Below are 19,335 nucleotides of genomic sequence, written 5' to 3'. Positions count from 1 at the left end.
TCCATTTGGTAATTTTTCAAAATACCAACCGTTTTGGAAGAAATGTATACTTTATAATCGAAAACGACGATTTTTTGATAATAATAATGATATTTTTTTTTGGACATTTTTTAAAAGTTTAAATGTAAATTAAACATTAAATAAGGGTACAAATTTTGAAATTGTTAATTATTTAGTAACTGTAATTGACTACTTAATTGTTAAATTTAAGTTTGTTACAGATTATTAAAATTAACTTTAGTATAGTTGCAATTGCAATAATGTTTCCGATTTATTAAAGTTACGTGTCTTTTGGTCATAAAATGTCATTTTTTAAAAATTGTTATAGTAATTTTTATGGGATTTGGATGGATGTGATATCAAAGGCATAACCGAAATGTGACAATATTTTCAATTAACTTGTCATCAGTGAAATCAAATATGTATCGATATCTTTAAAAAATTGCCTACAACTATCTTTTTGAACGTTTTTCTCTTTTTACATGCAAAATATATTCGGTCTTATGACAAAATCTCCAGCTTCCTAGCTTGTTATCATGGAGATAAGTTCATTTGCAGTTTCAAAGGATTTTTGCTTTTTTCCATTGAATAATTATTTCTTCTAAGTCATGTTGAATCAATCAATGTCACACTGTATAGTTTAGTTAATACAGGTAGTGCTATAGAATCCGTAGACTATTATAGGCTGACATAAGAAAAGTGGTAATTTTGTAAATTTCTATGAAAGCAAGCTTTTCTTTGTTCGTAGAAAAATTAAACAAATAAAAATAAATAATAATAATTTTATTTCATTACAAAACATTACATAATAAAAAATAATAAAAAAAGTTATAAAATAAAATATTGAAACTAGTATAAAAATACTTCAATAAAATCAATAATACAATAAAAAAATATAAAATCTGCTATATCTATACATAACATTAAAACTCTGTGTATAAAGATAGCGATTAAATGGCTGGAATCAATAAGCTGTAGGCCCAAGTATTTCAAACCGTCCTTAATCACGTAGGCTTAAATAAATTTTACAATAATAAGTAAAACAAAGTGATGATTAATTGAGTATTAAAATTGCGACAAAAAACGAGGTTTATTACATTTAAAGAAGAATAAACACATTTACAGTAATACTTTCAGGTACAACATGACTGATAGTTTTCTACAGAAACAAGAACGGCACAAATGGGTCATACATTTTTTATTAACAATTTTTAAGTACAAACAACCGCAGGCCTTTAAAATGTGCTACTAGTAATACGAGCGGGCAAGTTCGTGTAGCAATGAGTATTTTAAGGTAAATGGAGGGCAAATCTACATTTTCTGGTTTTTCAGAAAGGTTTTGAGATTCAACACCTTTAAAACCATATTTGGTTTGTATTTATATTGTTCTTGTTTTATTTTAGTTAAGTAGGTTTGTTTGATCGGTGGTTAATGAGATCGCAATTTTTTTAAACAAATATGGTTTGTAAGTGGCGTTGGACAGTTATAAATAAGTAGTTATATACAAACATGAATACAAAACTATACAATACAAGTAAAACTATAATAGAAAAACAAAAAAAAACATAAATCTTAAGCCTACATGTCATTTATTTCGTTGTCTCATGGTTTGTAACAAATATACAATTCTTTAATAATTACTTTATTAATATATTATGTATACAGGGTAGGATAAATAATACTTTATGTTATAGGAAAATCGGCTTAAAACATTATTAAAATTACACCCTACCCCGTACATGCGCAGAACAAGTGCTAACATTAAAGGACAAATAAATAACTAAATAATAATACAGAAATGGCAAGAAAAAATTTAGGCAGATTTCACTAGCTTAACATCTCCTTTTTAAATTAATTTCACAATAAAACATCACAGCACATTATTTTATACAAATAACATTATTATAACAAAATTTGTTGGTATAAGAGTAGCTTGCAGCAAGGTGTATTTATTTATAGGAACCAGATGTATATATACTTTTTATTAAATTTTCTTATTGTTCATATTTGCGTCTCTTTGATTGTTTTTATAGTTTTCTAGACTCTAGAGGGCATATGGCGCTGTCGAATAGAATCAACTAGATCATCAGGTAACCCGGTTGTCGTAAAAAGTGGTGTACCATAAAAACCATCAAATTCGTCAGACGAAAGTCGAGATTCAAGAACATCACTTGTAGGCCAGTGGAAAATGGACGAATCAGTAATAGTTAATTGCTACAAAAAGGTTTTATGGTTTTCCTTGAATTTTCATCTTAACGTAGTGGGTGGGAGAGGTAAAAATGTTTTTCCAAGAGGGATATTGGTACGACTTTATAGATATAGCTTGTAAGGGAACCATAACATGAAAACAATGACCCTAAGTAACGTGTAAGGGTAGATTTGTTTTAGCTTAGATCTGATGCTGAAAAACCTCATGTTTTTAAAAATGTCTAACAAGACAATAATATTTCTTTTACAAGAAGAAATTATCAAATTTTTTTTTTATATTTGAAGCTTTACAGTTTGTATGTAACATATTTTGTAAAGGTGTCTGAGATGTCTAATGGTAATTAGAAAACAGTATTTCTGCCTTGATTTAAAACTTTGGAAAAAAATAAGGCAGACCATAAAAAGTTTCCTATTTTCTATCAAGTGCTAACAAGTTGAGAATCTGTTAACGCGTTATGGCGAGAGCAATGCTTGGTGCAGAAATTGAGATAGTTGACAAAGAACAAGAGTCGATGATGTTGTGGTACAGGAGACAAGGTTGAAATGGCTGCTGAGCAGGTCCAAAAAATGGACCAAAACAGAGGATTACTGAAAAAAACTGGATCCTGACGGCCCAGGAGAAGAACCAATTGAAGATGATGGAGGAGGCCTATGTTCAGCAGTGGACAAAGTTTAAACCTATGATGCTCTTCAGCATGTTATGATACATTCTGTGCTTTGAAAACGAAAACACGGTTGGCTACATCTTAAAATACGACTTGTAATTTGCGTAAAAGGATTTTTGTTTAATATAATGAAACACATTTTTAATATATCTTCTGCAAGTTATGTACCAAACTGGTGGTCAATGAAGAATTGGTATATAACCGTAAAAAAAGAAAAATTCCATTTTTGGATTTACATTTTTACACCCCACCTTAATTCTTTCAGGCATAAAAGTGACTGACATTGTTGCTGTACGTCTTTAGGAAGAGTAAGTGTCTAGGCTATTTAGGAGTAAAATAGGAAAATTTTAGTGTTAAATATACTTATAGTAAACGCAGTAAGAATGATAGTAATATACTTTTGACTTCTGAATAATAAAGTAACACAAGATATCTCATAGAATATCTAGCTGAAGAAGCAGTTCCAGAAAACTACAAGTTATAGATTATTTTAGAGATCTTTTCGAGTTTACTTATATAGTACCTTTCAGGATTCAAAGACTAAATAACCAAAAGTTCTAAGTGTTAAGCAAAAGTTTAAATAGAATGTCATCGCTTGATGACAAGTGCCTTCCCCCAGTTATCTGTCTCGACTATAACGTCTAATAAAAGTTTAACTTGGAAAATGGTAACAATAAAACCTTTTGTAGCAATTACTTCCTTCCTTAACTGGATTTTAAACCTTCTAGCCTATTGGTTATTATCGCTTGTCCATAGGACAAAACAGTTCAAACCTTACTTAAGTTACTAGTGGCCCTAGTAGTTTAGGTAAAGTTTTGTAGTACGTTGCCACTTTAACTAGTATTATTCATTAATCTCATAACATGCGATAATTTAATGTGCAAGGGCAAATTACAATTTTTTTTCTGAAGCTGCCTTAATAATCCGAGATCATCTTAAACGAATTGATCCAGCATATGCTGAATTCAGCTACCTGCTCTTGCTTTTTGTGGAAGATACAGTTCCAGCTGCCGCTGCATTTTTCTGCGCTATATGCGTTTGGTAATGCTTAGCTAAGTGTGCTTTCTGCCTAAAAGTTTTCCCGCATAGACTGCAAGCAAACGGTTTTTCCCCAGTGTGTGTTCTAATGTGAACGTTAACTGAGTATTTATCTTTGAAACCTTTTGAGCAAATGCTGCAATAGTGTAAAGACCTTTCTTTGCGCACTCCATTGGTCGTTGATGTTGCAGCTTGTAAATTACTTTGACTTTTGTTTGTGCTGTTGAGTCTTTTGTATTTTTTAGTGGACTTGGTGCTGGTGACTATTGGTGTGGTTACTTGCACTGGAGAGGTGATGTTGTAGAGTATGCCAATTTGTTCTGAGCTGACGCTAGCCTGCACTTGGTTATCCGTGGATGTGTATACAATACTGATTTACTGACTCCGCCACTTCATTCGCGATTCTTTTGAGTTTTTCAAAGTCCTCTGAATATGGATGGTCTAACTGACTTAGAAGTAGGTCGTCAACGCTGTGCGTACTGGACGGATTTTCCGAAGGAGATTCTTCTTTGAAGACGACTTTCCCACTTGCAGCAACATCATTTACGATCGTTGTTAAGTGTTGTGAAGTTTCCGAGTCATCATTGGATATAAAAATTGTTTCGGTTTTTGTAGGTGACTCTGACAGACATTTGCGTAGTTCAACATCAGGCAGCTTGTTACTTTTGATTGCCCCATTGTAACGCACAAAAGCTTTACCTTGTAAAGCGCTGCGTAGCAAAGAATCTGCAGAATCATTTGTAGGAGTGTTATTGTTAGTTAACTTCCAGTCGTTGTTGTTATTGTTGAAATTATCATGAGCTTCTAGTAGAGGTGTGTTAATTATTAGACAATTTGCAAGTTCCTCTTTGTTATCAGCAAACCCACTGTCTTCGTAAGTATATGTTTCTGACTTGATAAGGCCGTCTGTGTTAGGGCTCATGGTTCCTTCAGTGTAGGGACTGCTAAAAGCGTTGATTTGACCTGGCATAATACTTAAAATTGAATCAATATCTAGCCCATCACCACTTTGAAGATGATGTTCAATTTCTGATGGACTAGACATGGACACGTCTTCTTCTTTTATCGTTAGGGGTTGACGATACCACGTAGGGGTTTGTTCCAACCCATTAAGTACGGTTAGAGTAGTATATATTTGCCCATCGGTGTTGGTGCTATTTGTATTACTGTTCCCACTACTACTACTATTGGTTGTCTGTTGTTTGATCTGCACTACCCCATTAACTTCATCATTGGTCCAGCAATATTTGTTTAAGTCTTCTAAAATGGCAGTTTCTATTTTAACGGTGTCTTTATCATTCCAGAGGTTAGCGTCGTAGTTGGTGATGGTACCATCCGAGGTGGTTGTGGGAATGTCGCTGATTATCATGTTGTTGTTGGTCTCTCGGCTGTCGTCGGTGCCATTGCCCAGGAAAACGTTCACGTTTCGCATTTGCTTCGCGAATTGTTGTATCGATTGAGCATCGTTGCTTTCGGGATTGACTACAAAGTCAAAGAAATCAGTTTTCTGCATCTCCTGCTCTCCACTGCGGAAAGTGTCTGAAACGTCCATTATCACAGGTTCTTTCAGCTCCATAGAGTTTCAAAAGTTAATTGTACTGCATTGTGATGGTGTGGGTCCTTTCTGAAAATAAAAGAAAATAGTTATTACACTACCGGTATTCAGTGTTGTGCAAGCACTTAGTTTTAATTGGTTTAAGTACACCCAAAGATAAATTAATGGACACAAGTATAAAGTGATGTTTAGACGGAAAGGTGTCCGGAAGGCATTTGCGATGATGGATGGCTATTGAAGCACGTCAAGTGCGTTTTAAGATAACGCCCACACATTCTAGGACGTACGTAGAAAGTTCCTATTATTTCTAATGTCTGATTTTAATAAGCCAATTGCCTGAAGCGTTGTCATTGTTGACTTGAAATAACAAGTTGTGGAAATTTCGTTGGGCGAAATTCACGAACGACCAGACTATGCATTTTTGATGAAATTTGAATTTATAGGTATGTGTACACGTTTTTGTACGTCATTGATGATAGATGGCTGTAAAGTAGCATCTTTCTGAAAAAAATCATTTATTTTAGATATTCATAATGTTGAGCTGAAATTACTTCTATAGAGACTTTCTATCATTAAAACCATTGATAGTAGTTGTTAAGTAACAGTGAGAAGAGAAAATACTGTGCTCAAAAGGCTAAGTTTTATAGGTTCATGAATTCAATTTGGCCGGTTATGACTTACTCTAAAAATGTTCAGATGTTGAGATCAGAAAAATCCGTGTTGATGCACGCATAAATAGCATTTTAAGTGGATTCTTAAAAGATTTGCAAAGCCTAAGAAGTTAAACTCTGGCAATGTAAAATCTGGCAATTTTTTAAAACTTTTTTGGTTAAATTATAGTATTTAAGGGTTGGCAATACTGGTGCCAGTTTACTATTTTGTATTTATTCAAAATGAAATTTGCGGCAACGCTAAAAAAAACTTGGTTGGGTTGACAAACGTGGTATAAGAAATGACTAGTATTTATCTCAACTGTTATTTCAAACAAAAACGTGCTATGATAACTTAAAAATCTTCGTAAATTTATACGTTTTAATGTAATACACCATATTAGATTACAGCAGTGCAAGAAAACTGAAACATTAAATCATATAAAACTAGGACACTCGGTATATAAGAAATAAAACAGCCACCTGCTACGTCGATATGGCCTGGCCAATGGTCAATTACCCCAAATATTGTCGGTCCAAATAAGGAAACCGCATGCGAATGCGACTATAATGGCGAAATAATAGTCAATAATAGGTTTTTGGTGAGATTGATTGTCTATGGCCGCTAGTAAGTACCATTTGTTTTTTTTTTGCTTAATGGTATACGCTTATGCTGATTGGAAATGGGATACCAATTATTTGAAAAGTTTTTATTATTTGTCTTGTTAAGATTATACAGGGTGTCCCAGTTTTTATAATCCAATATCTGTAGAAAGTGTTAATGTGATGTGTCCTCTTCAATCATTTCAAGCAAATTTAGAACGTAGGATACTCTGTATGGTTTATATTTATCTGTTTCTTTTTCTTCTTAAAGTGCCATGCAGAATCCTGCGTAGACGTCCATCGTTTCCCTCATCATGTTATTCTATTATATGCAGCATTTTGTAGTGCCTGAAAGTCCCTTATTCCTGTCCATTGTCGTATGTTTCGCAGCCAGAACAGTTTCTTTCTACCTATTCCTCTCCTCCTTCTATTTTACTCTGGAGAACGATTGGAAATGATGACGTTCACCGTGTAGTATATGTCCAAGATAGCCAGTTTTTCTTTTTTTGTTGTTCACGGTTCACCTAACCAGCTTCTCTCAGTTACATGATCAGTTTGGGTTAGGAAACAATAGAATTTATTATAAAAAATTGTTGCTCAAATGGCATATGTACACGTCAAAAATGACAGCTAATTTCATTTATTTTGATGTAACTCGGATGGGTCCATAGCACGAAATATGAATTTTTATCAAAAAGTTACGTCACCGCAAGCACACTCTTTAAGGATTATCCAGTTATAGAAAGTAAAATGACAGAATTGTGTCATTTTATTACAAGTTCAAAGTCAACTCCTAAATAGTGATATACCTTTATTTGTGCAAAATGATCTTGCTTCCTTCCATTCGACAATAAATAACTGGCGTATTTGGAACATTTACTACCGAGAAAAAATGGAATTTTTAGTAGTTTTTTCGTAAAAAAATTTTTCGATTTTTTCAAATTGACTTTAACTAGCTAGAAATGGATAAAATTCTATATTTTCAAATTTACCGCAAAAACGATATTGCTTACAGCTAAGTAGCCACCAGATTCGATATTCTGAGGTCGAAATTAGTTATGAATGTTAATTTGGTATGTCTTCATCCAATATGTTAGAGTCACGCGGGAATAGAGATGGAAATTGCTCAGAAATTTATTTTTGCAGAAAATGTCAAAGAGATTTTAGGAAAAGTTAAGGTAATGATGAAGAAAAGGTTAATAAATGCAACAAATCAAAAGAAACGATTCAGGCAATGGAATTTGAGCTATTTGGAAATTATAAAATGCCAAAATGGATGTGTTTTTTGGAAGAACCACACTGTAAGTACTCATTGGAGCAAAAACCAGCTTCATGGGGTTAAATTTGACAGCTTGTAGTAGTAGTCCATGCTGTCAAAGTGGAGGTAAATGAATACAAAAGGGGTGAAGAACACTCAGCCTTCTCTACAACAAACTTTATTATTGATTCATAACTAACAAATAAAAAGAAGCGTAAGAGAATATTCTCGGTAAATTACTGAGAAGTCAACGAAGAAGAAATATTAAAAATTGTTGAATTAAACCACATTCATAAGTTTAATTTCTATTTATTCAATAGGAAGGAATTAAATTAAACAGTGGTAACAAAACTTAATAGTCCAGTAGTGTAATGGTCCATCTATTTGCAACACGCAGTGACACAACCTTAAACCTAACTTTTTAGTATTATGATTTTCTTGATTATTTAAAGAAAACTACAAAAATTATAAGAACATTTGTAAAAGAAACTGTTTTCTAAAGATTTTTTGTGGAGAAAATTACTTTTTAGCATCACTGAAAACGCCACTTAAAACTTGAAAAAAAAATCATTTGCTCTGAATGTTTGTGGGACACCCTGTAGAATCTATTTAAACTCACGTATGACAGTCATTAGTAATTAAAGCGTACGTAACAGCAATACTGACTAATTTGCTACACTTCACATGCCAAACAAATACCGGCTCACAGACAAATAATATTAATAACACAAATCAACGAATTCTTTAAATTCCCCACTCAACATAAAGTAAAAAATTACGCTTTAATTAACCTTAAATACAATGTTTCTTTTGTGAAGTGCGTTATTTGCTAATTTTACTGTAGGCGATCCGTTTACGCTTTATGATAGACTATGGATGCTGGCCTGAAGGAAATTATGAATTATCAAGGCTGTATGGGAAATACTTGAGGTACTAAAGTGGTAGGTACCCAGTATGTGTAATTAGGCACCCATTTTTTTTTCCTAAGTATATGTACGCAAGATACCTTTGGGAGAATAATAAACTAGGAACTGTTGTTGATTGGATGTGATTAATCGAGTTAGGCAACTTGTTTGGTGCTGACACCACGTGTATAACCTAGATTTGAAAAATTTTAATAATTTTGTTCAGCCAACCCAGGTGATAATTATTTTAGAAATTGAGGGAAAGTATTTATCAAGAGCGATTATTTTATGGACAAATAATAATAATAATGTACATACACAGTGTACTATTCTTGTGTAATCAATTGGAAAAAGAAATTTGTATGCAGCAAAAATTGTGTCTCTTTTTGAATTATTATGTAAATTTATCATCAATAATTCTTCTAATGCAAGTAGAATATTGCTGGTGCTGCTATTCAACTTACTTACTTCACTAAATGTAAACGTAGGTAACTTACCACATATTTACCACTTTGTTGAGATTGTTCAACATTACATCTGGTGTTGTAGTATAGTATTTAAATTAAAAATTAGTCGTAGGCTCTATTTTGGGACTTAAAAGAGTTAGCTAATCTGAGTCACTGGTATTTGATAGATTTTTAGACACTTTGGTTTAGTTTAGGATTTATAACTATACTACCGTACGACAACACATAAAATGTTAACCAAAAGAAAACAAAAAATCTGTACCACCTTTACAACGATGTAAATGAAGTCATCTGTAACTTGTGAATGGAAATGTGAAATGAATTGTGAGATTGACTTTGTTGTGAACTTGGTGTTTGGCAAACACCAACCAACCAACTTTTAAACGTTGATAGAAAGCCCGTTTTATTGGCTATCCATTGACGTATAAAAGTCTAAGAGAATTGCAGCAAATAAGCAAGTTATTCAAAGTTAAAGCAAAGAGTGTCAAAATGGTTAAGTTGGACAACTCGCTTCAATTTGATACCATCTAAAACCACCAACCAATTTTTATATGTCAATAAAAAGCCGGTGTAATTGGCTATCTATTGAGAATTAAGGTCCTAGAAAAGTGCAGCAAATAAGCAAGTTATTCAAAATTAAAGCAAAAGGGTTGAGCTGTATAACTCGCTTGACTTTGACGCCGTCTAGCGAACAAACTCTACCACCAACCAACCAACTTTTATACGTCGATGGAAAGCTTGTTTTATTGGCTGTTCATAGAGGTATAAAAGTCATAACCAAGTGTATCAAATAAGAGAGGTATGCAAAGTCAAACCAACAGGTGTCAAAATTCTTGGTAGGAAACACATTTTCAAAGAAATGGAGTTTCTGGTCTCCAAAATAGATTTTGTGGAATATATCAAAATCTAGTAGATAGGAAAAAAGTGGAAAAAATTAAAATTAATAAATAAAACTGAATCTGGAGTTTGAAAACCGACAATTTCTCACTGACCTCCACTTTCTTTAGTCATCCTGTACAGCAAAGGCCATCAAAGTGGTTTTGGAGAACACCACTTGAAAGAGGAGAAAAAACGACTGAGAATTCAGATCAGTCTGATGATGCAATACTGTACTGCAAAACGTTTTGGTAACTATTTATTTAAGACGAAAATCTTTTAAAAATTACCATCCAGGACAAGTGACTTATTGGTTTACAACATTATTTTTGAAAGACTTTAAAGAACATTTCCTCAATAATAAAATAAAAAGATTATGATATAAAGTAGACTCAGCAAATTATAACCGATCTTGTGGTTGTCACAAACTGCCAGTTGACTCAGTTTACACTTGTAATTTTTGTTGTAATATAATGATAATCACAGTGTGTCTTGACAGCGAATTCCAAATTATTAAAACCGCGAGTCTTCATCATCTGAACGAATGTAAGTACAATTTAATTACGGTGAAAAATAGACATATTACATACGTTCTGTTATTCAAAGTGTAGAAATATTATTTTGATTCATCCTGTATTATGAAGCTTAAAACCAACCAAACAAGTTTTATGTTAAAACTTAACCTGTTACGGTTTCTGAGTTAATTGCTGGTAAAGTGTAACCTAAACACCCGGTATAACAATTATGTCAAAGTAATTATGTATAAATTTAATAAATAAAGCAAACGTACAAAATTATGCCATAAATTACTACATGAATTTACGTCAGACACCATTAAAATATTTGGTTTAACTTTCACTCTTTGTAACGGATAGTTGTCTATCGGCATTAAATTCAAACATTTTTCTGGTGCTCACTTAAAACGCTTTTGTCGAACAAACATTGGAACTAAGTACATCACGACCGAATCAGTTTTCCTGCCAACAGATGGCGGTAATTGACTGAAACCCGTCAATAAAACAAAATAATAGTGTCCATGTACGAGGTGCCGGCATGCGTAAGAACATTGTTACACATTCCTAGACAAACACTGAATTCACCTAAATAAGGAGTGAAATTTAATTGACATCAAACGCCCACCACAAACGGCCTGTTTGTGCTCGTGTAGGCAGTGGCAGTACTAGCAGTACTACGGGTTTCTGTGTAAATTGTGATTTATTACATGTTAAGCGGATTACGGATACGTTACGACAGAGTTTGAGTGGTAATGATGCGATTTCTTCGTCGATCTGATTTAATTTTGGACTGATTTCCATTAGACTTTTATTGACATTGTTTATTTTTTTTTATATACTCAATATGTACGTCTAAACTTTAATTGGATATGTTAAGTAACGAGTAGTACCTACAGTACAGACTAGTTACAGGCAGAGTCTTGATATTTTATTTGTTTATTTGGTTTTGAACTGTTGTAGGAGTAATTAGGAATTGCTTTCTGAAATAGATATACTTACTCTAAATAATATGGAAGAAGATCAGTTGGTTTGGTCGAATCGAGTGGGTGGAGCTTGTAACCTGATGGCCGGCAACCCTGAAACAAAAAAAAACAAAATACAGATCCAAATGAAGCAACTTAAGCTAAAATTCTGAGATTGGTATCCATGAACACATGCAAGAAATGACATTTATGAAAGGTGGCTCAAAAACGAGCAATGTCAGTTTAAGTTAATTTCTTGCTTGTTCCTCGATAAATCTCAGTTAATCAATATTCAAATTATGTGTGAAAACATACACAACATTTTAATTTTCGACAATGGCTCAAAAATTGTTTAGACCATTTCTGTCCTAACAAAATACAAAAATTAGGGACATTTTTACAATCCTACTAAACGGCAACATACGTTGCGATAAAATTTTGTGGAGTAATTAATAAAGAATAGTTGGATTTAATTGATAACAAGCTTGCATACAGGCTGACCAAAATAAAATCATAATCGAAAATTAATTATTGTTTTACAAAATTGATTTGGTCACACGATTCGTCAACTTTACATTATTATTTTCGTTCAAAATTAGAAAAGTTGCAAAAATGTGATTTTTGTTTATTTTAACGAAATTGGACAATTAGGAACTTAACTAAATAGAACAATTTGAAAATCAAAATTGACAGACAAGCGTTTTTTTTCCTGAAATTACATTCTCTGAATTTAAATGAATGAATTCCAACTTTTTTGTCTTCACTCTGTGTGGAAGCATTTAATACAGCCTGTCAAGACTATCACGATACCCAATAAATAATTAATTAAGCATATGGTTTAAATTAACACTCTGTGGCACATTGACCATTTTTTTTACGGTTTCACTAAAAAGGTTTCTCTACAATCTACAAAGATCTAAATAAATGATGTTACAGTTAAAATATTTCGAACAAAAACTAAGCCTACCGAGAGCGTGTAATTTATAATGAATCTAGCCTAAGAGCAAAATGGCATCATCCCGGCGTTAATTTGATCGTTTTACGGCAGTAATTTTCCATAATAAAATTGCTTCTTTTGATGTTGACCGAGTTTTCCTAATCAGCTTGCTTGACGACGATGTGCTGGCGTTTCACTTAGCAGAAGAAAGGTAACGAAGAAAATGCTATTGATGACCGTTGAGTGCATTAAACGTTAAAAGTATTTGTTTTAATACACCTGAACTGATTTTTGATTAATTAATCTAAAAAATGTATTTGTTAACTTTTCAGATTAAGAGACAAGTGTTTTGTGATGTTATAACCAATTATAAAAGTATTCACACTGAAAATCAAACAAAATTGGGATGAGGCCCCACCAGTCGTCAACCACCAATTTTCCATTAGAGAAATGTTTGTTAACAAAATAAATAATGTTGAAGAAATTTCTAATGTAATCTAATGTTAGTGATCACTAATGGGAAAAAACAAAAACAAGAACCAAGAATGGACTATGACAGACTTAAAAGAACAGATGCATCAAAAGTAAAGTGAACTAAAAATTAAGTAAAGCGTTAACAATGTTAGCGATATAACTGAGGAGATGAACTTTGATAACACATGGAATGACATCAAGGGAAAGATAATAAATACGGCAGAAAATAAGAAAGAAATAAGGGGCTGAAGGTACTTTGCAAAGGAATGGAACAACACGATGAGTATGAAAATAAAAGAAATAGTTGGAGTATATAGGAAACAGACTTTCTCTTTCTAAAACAAGACTAAACGGCAAAAGATTATGCATAGAAAAAGCTATTAGCAACCTCTTTGCAGATGATAGACCTCAGTTAGAAGATGATCCGGAGGATAATTTGTTTGGGCCTGTCATTACGATAGAATAGATTATTAGAGCAATAACACGCTAGAAAGGTAAGAAAACGATTGGACCAGATTTAGTGCTTGCTGAATTACTTAAGTTACTAGACAACGAAAGTATTAAGAGGGTTTTCAACCAAATTTACAACAATCAGAATGGTTTACATCTCTGTCCATCCCGCTCCCAAAAAAGAACAACGGAACAAGATTTGAAGCATTGCGAAAGCGGTCCTGGATCATCACAATTCGGATTTAGAAGAGATCAAGTGTGGTTCAGAATCGTTATGATCAGAGAAAAGATATGGTGACACGTGTCATAAATTACGAAAAAGCATTTGATGAGTGTAACATCATAAACTCGTTCAAACTCTGAAGGGACTTAACATAGATCAAAAAGACATACGCTGTATTGAAAATTGTACTGGAACCAATCATCTGCAGATGTAAGATTTGACAACAAAGTTATAAAGGCATAGAAAAACCTTAGAAATGTAAGACCAGGGTAAGTTTTCTCTCCACTTCTGTTTAACATTATTTACTCTTCTTCAAGATCTTTCAATAAGCTCTCCTAGAACAACAATATTAGGCATCAAAGTAAATGGCACATGGATCAACAATATAAGGTACGCAGATGACACAGCACCTGATTACCTCCAAATGGTCCTGGACATAGTTGGACACACTCATTTTAATTAGTATATTTATTTTACCAGACCATAAAATTATTAAATTAAGTTTTCTTTATGTTCATAAGAAAACACAAACTTTTTAACTCTCTAACTAAGTAAAGTTTCTAGTTCTTTGCGGGCGGTAAATTAACACTCTCTGATCGCGTTCTTACCATACTCAGGGCGAAATCCGAATTAAAAGGAATCACGTTTAAAACCATTTGGAATACTACTATCTCGTATAATTCGCATGCGAAACTTGTTTTTATCGATTCAAACTCGATGCGGTAACATACGAAAAAATTAGCATTATGGCGATTTACTCTTCTGAAACCGATACCACCCAACGATAATTGATTAAATTTCTTGCGGCGGTGTCCCCAGCATCGACAAACCTGAATAGGTGTGTGGGAAGAAGTCGATGAAATTTTATAATATTACGAAACCTGTGTGAGTTTATGTTTGATAATTAAGTGTATAGTAATCGAAATTTTTCTCTTAATAAATGCAATATAATTATTCAAAAACTATGTAGATTTGTTCAATTGATGATGATGATTTGAAAGAGATGCCACTGCATCTTTCTAAAAAAACTAGTTGGTAGCAACCCAACCTAACCTTACTCCTATGGGTGTAATATGAAATGTGAGAAAGTCACACAATATTTGTTGACATGTAAAAGAAATGAGACAAGTAGGAGTCTATCAGGGAAATACCAGTAAGTTCTGTTAATCAAAGGAAAAATAAACCAGAACAGAACGTTAAGACCCTCAACTCAGCAAATGTTAAAACAGATCATAGCATCTTTCTTTAAAAAATACTGCTAGAATCCCCTTGCAAAATGAAGGCAGCAGAAGCATAGACTACAATAAACAAATATAACATTGAATCAACAACCAACAACACACGACACATGTACCAAAATCGACTATCTAGTAAACGAAATCGATATAGCTGAACTAAACGTAGATGATAGCTGGGAAAAACCAAAACTTGCATATTGAATACAGACGAAGAAGGTATTAGCAAAAAGTTGGTAAACATAAATGCAAGAAACAAAACAAAGTCATGGTTCTGCGCAAAAGTGAAAGAGCTACCACAACATAAAAGGAAGAGCTAACTGTGATACAAAAGCATCCAATTACAAATGGATATGTAGCAACCAGAAACCGTTTACTCTTCAATAAGATCGAGGGAAAACTATGATCAACAACTATACAGTGTCCCAGAGACACCTAACAAAGAGAATTATACAACATGCCATCAAGCTACAATAACTAAAAAGGACCTACAAGAAGGAATCGAAATAAGGCAAATAACAGAAAGGCATCTTTAAAAAGGGTCAGAAAGCTCTACTAGAGAACTCTAGAAGTATAGAATCTCATAAATTTAAGCATGAAGCTCCTCAAACACATCTTGAAGTGTAAGCTCCAGACACAAATACAAATCAGAGAAGAAGAGCAGAGTTTCCAGCGCAGCAGATCCACTACAGAAGCCTTATTCATAATCAAACAATTAAAAGTAAGAGCAATCGAATTCAAAGTGCAGCATACTATGTTTTGTCGACCTCACCAAGGCATTTGACAAAGTACGACTGCCAGACGTTATCGACTTACTAAAGGAGAGAGAAGCGCCCAACAACACCTTCGTAGACAAATCAGCTGCTGTTGCTGCTGCCATTCAATAACTATTGAGAATTAAATAACCTTAAATAGCAATGGGTTGGTCATGTAGCCAGACAAAACCACAGCAAATGGACGAAAAAGTTAATTCAATGAAGACCCAGAGAAACAAGAAGGAGCATAGGTAGGCCCCCAAAAGGATGGTTAGATGAAGTGAAGAGAACAGCGGGCACCCATTGGCAGCAAACAGCTCAAGAAGAGATTAGAAGAGGCTTATGTCCTGCAGTTGGCAACAATTAGCTGAAAAAGAAGAAGAAGAAAAAGAAGATTATCTATTTCACTTTCGCAACATATTTTGTGAACACCCCTGTATGATCTAAATACTCAAAAGTTAAAGAAAAGTATAACAAACAGAATACACACAAATTTAAATCTGTTGGTAAATGTAATGGAATTGTGAAATCTTCCACAAAACGCACATAAATTTGAATTGCAAGAACTGTTTTGCTATTGGTAACAGTATTTGTTGAGAATTCAGTCAAAAGTTGTTACGTGCAACTCCACGAATTTTACGTAGCTAAATATAGCAATTTTGTAAATACTTTTGACATGTTATAGACGTCGTACCAAGTCATTTTTAAGTCATCTATTTTTAACCTTCTTGGATTTAGATCCTAGAACATTTTTGGTGTAAATACAAAAGCATCGATTGATGTAAAATCAAGGAAAATGTTGTAAGATAACAACAGCACTTTTGTGGCTTACGCAACCGGAAGAATTTAGCTTGACTTTGGTCCTTGATGATAACGTTGACTTCTCTGGGGCAGAAAACTTTAATTTGTCTACCAGCTTACTACCTGGTTTATTTTTTAACCTTCAACCGGACAGCGGTTATTACCGAAAATAGTTGTGATCAATAAAAAAAACCTTGTTTACGGATTAGGATCACCAAACGATAAAATTAATTTTTTGTATCAGATATTATAAATTCAATTCGAATGCGTAACATAAGTCGTTAAAAAGAAAGTCAATTGAAACACCTTAATAGCAAGATCTTAACCTGGTTTCATTCACATCCAAACCAAACATGCTTAGTTTTAATTTCGTAAAAACTATACGCTCAATGAAAATTACAAAAAACCCAGCTTAATTACGCTTCATTTTCCGGTGAGAACCGTTTTGTTGGTTATACTTAACACATTTCGCTCGCTACACAAAATTTTTTTATAATTAAATCCAACTGACATCCCATTAAAATCATTTTTTATTGTTTGGTTATGCAAAAGAAAACCACCGGCTGTGAAACAATTATTTTAATACAAGGCGAGTATTTCTGACAAAAGAAAGTTTTTTTTTTGCCTAGAAGGCGATTAACAAATAATAAAAGAATTGACGCACTTGAGTCGAAAAGTTTTAGACATAATTACTCGAATTAAGAGGTAAGTGCTATTGTTTCAATAGTCTGAACTTGAAGCCTTTAATATATTAATGCATGCTTAATAAAAGAGAACAATAGGTTCACAGCAAATTAATAGTTAGCCATCGGACGGGATATCAATCGAGAATCGAAATTCGTCCATTACAATGTAATGGATTGTTCAGAAAAGTAGAAATCGTAATGGCTGTGACTGAAATGAAAACAAAAATGCTTTATCGCCAGATGATAGATTAAATTCTTAGCGTATTTCAGCAAAACACTATTAACGAAACAAAAGGCACGAAGAGAAATTTAATTGAAACATTCCTGCTTTTTTCTGGAAGAAGCTTCATGTCCTTTACGCTATGTTAGGAATGACATATTGCCGACCATCACCTTAATACAGTGCTCTTTCATGATTCTAAGAAGGAGCTACGTTTTTGATGGTGATGAACTTTAATGGCATCAAACCGATATCCTATTAGATATCAAATAAAAACCAATAATTAATGATTAAAGTCACATATTTGACTAACGAGGAGAAAATTAGTTGATGATTTATAGCAAATTGTGATGATATTTTTGTGGTTTAGCAGATATTAATGTTATGAGTGGTAATTATTTATTTTCCAATTAAAAGCAATTAATTTGTGACATACCAGAGATGCATGATTGACAAGACATCATAAAAGTTTTAATTCAAAGTGATAGTAAACCTTGAGAACCAAAGATTTAATCTTTTACTGATATACGAAATGTAGTGGACAGTTTGACCAAAAACACCTCTCACCTAAAAAAACTTAGAAGATAAGCATTACTTTCCTATAAATTAAGATAATTAGTCTGACTCCGCTAGATCAGGTTCCCAAGCAGGCCATTTGATAGGAGAGCGTAAAATGTATATCGAGATATTATTATAAAAATGTTGATTATTTGCTTTAAGGATAAACATCTTCTTACTCTTTGGATCCCTATTTATGTTACAAAAAGAAGCTGCTAGATATCTGGTCGAAGCAGATTTTATACGACTTTGTAAGAATTTATCTAAAACAAATTTGGTTCTTAGTATGAGTAGTACAGTGCGTTTTTTTTAACGCGCAACATAGGATTTTACGTGTTAAATTTTTAAGCACATGTCAGACCATGTTATTTTAGAACTGCAAGTATAAAACTTGACGGGTGGCTGTTTCGTACCCTGAAGCTTAAGCAAGTTTACCAATTGGGCCTAAAAAGTGATTATAAACTTGCAAAAAATCATCTTTTTTCGAAAAGATTTTATCTTTCCATACTCCCTGTATGTATGATAGGTGCTTGTTGTTTTTGATACTGGCACGGCAGGTAGCAGGTAAAATTTGGCGTAGAAAGTAAAACAGGGTGATCATTAACTTTATATCAAGAAAGTTAAGAACAAAAGAGGTATTTTTATAAGTGAATTGTTCAAAGTGACCTCAGTTTGAAACCAAACAGTATTCCAAACAATCATAAAATGCCCTTTTGACGTTCAAAAGATGTCGGGCCATGATGCAGTCAAAATATGTCACTCTACCTGCTACCTGCCCTGTCGATATCAAAAACAAAAAAGAACAATGCATACAGGGAGTATAAAAGGATAAAATCTTTTCGAAAAAAAAATGATTTTTTGCCAGTTTTCAATCACTTTTTAGACCAAATTGGTAAACTTACTTAAGCTTCAGGGTACTAAAGACACACCCGTCAAGTTTTAGACCTGCAGTTCCAAAATAACATGGTCTAACATGGGCTTAAAAATTTAACACGTAAAATCCTATGTTGCGCGTTAAAAAAAACGCACTGTATATTCATTCATGAGACTGAAGTATAGTGTGGAATTATTTTATTACAGATTTGAGTTTGGGAGAGTTTTCATCTTACCTTACTGTCACTGCGACTCTGCGACCTTACTGTCAAAACTTATTGTGACTCTTTGATCAAAATTTGACAGTGGTCCGTTAATGTAGCTTGGTGATTCTGATTTTGTTGAGCCAAGAAGAGAGTCTTCTTCTGGTTTTAGCCAGGCCCTCGTAGTGGAAGAGTACACCAGATCTATTTTACTCGTT

The 19,335-nt window shown here is 33.3% G+C and overlaps 1 protein-coding gene across 1 annotated transcript in view; it reads right to left on the bottom strand.

The window, feature by feature from the left end:
* Positions 1-768: 768 nt before the first annotated feature.
* Positions 769-19,335, bottom strand: part of LOC145727737 (uncharacterized) — an 84,360-nt gene continuing 65,793 nt past the window's right edge. Inside the window, 3 exon segments of the mRNA XM_081977553.1 lie at positions 769-4,272; positions 4,274-5,535; positions 11,740-11,816. Coding sequence (XP_081833679.1) covers positions 3,843-4,272; positions 4,274-5,487 — 1,644 coding nt within the window. The 5' untranslated portion in view covers positions 5,488-5,535; positions 11,740-11,816 and the 3' untranslated portion in view covers positions 769-3,842.

Source organism: Ips typographus, linkage group LG4 (genome assembly GCF_016097725.1).
Source record: "Ips typographus isolate SLU linkage group LG4, UJ_Ityp_2.0, whole genome shotgun sequence".
In the NCBI taxonomy this organism is placed as follows: domain Eukaryota; kingdom Metazoa; phylum Arthropoda; class Insecta; order Coleoptera; family Curculionidae; genus Ips; species Ips typographus.
The sequence above is the reverse complement of the archived record's forward strand: the minus strand, read 5'-3'. Positions and strand labels throughout refer to the sequence as shown.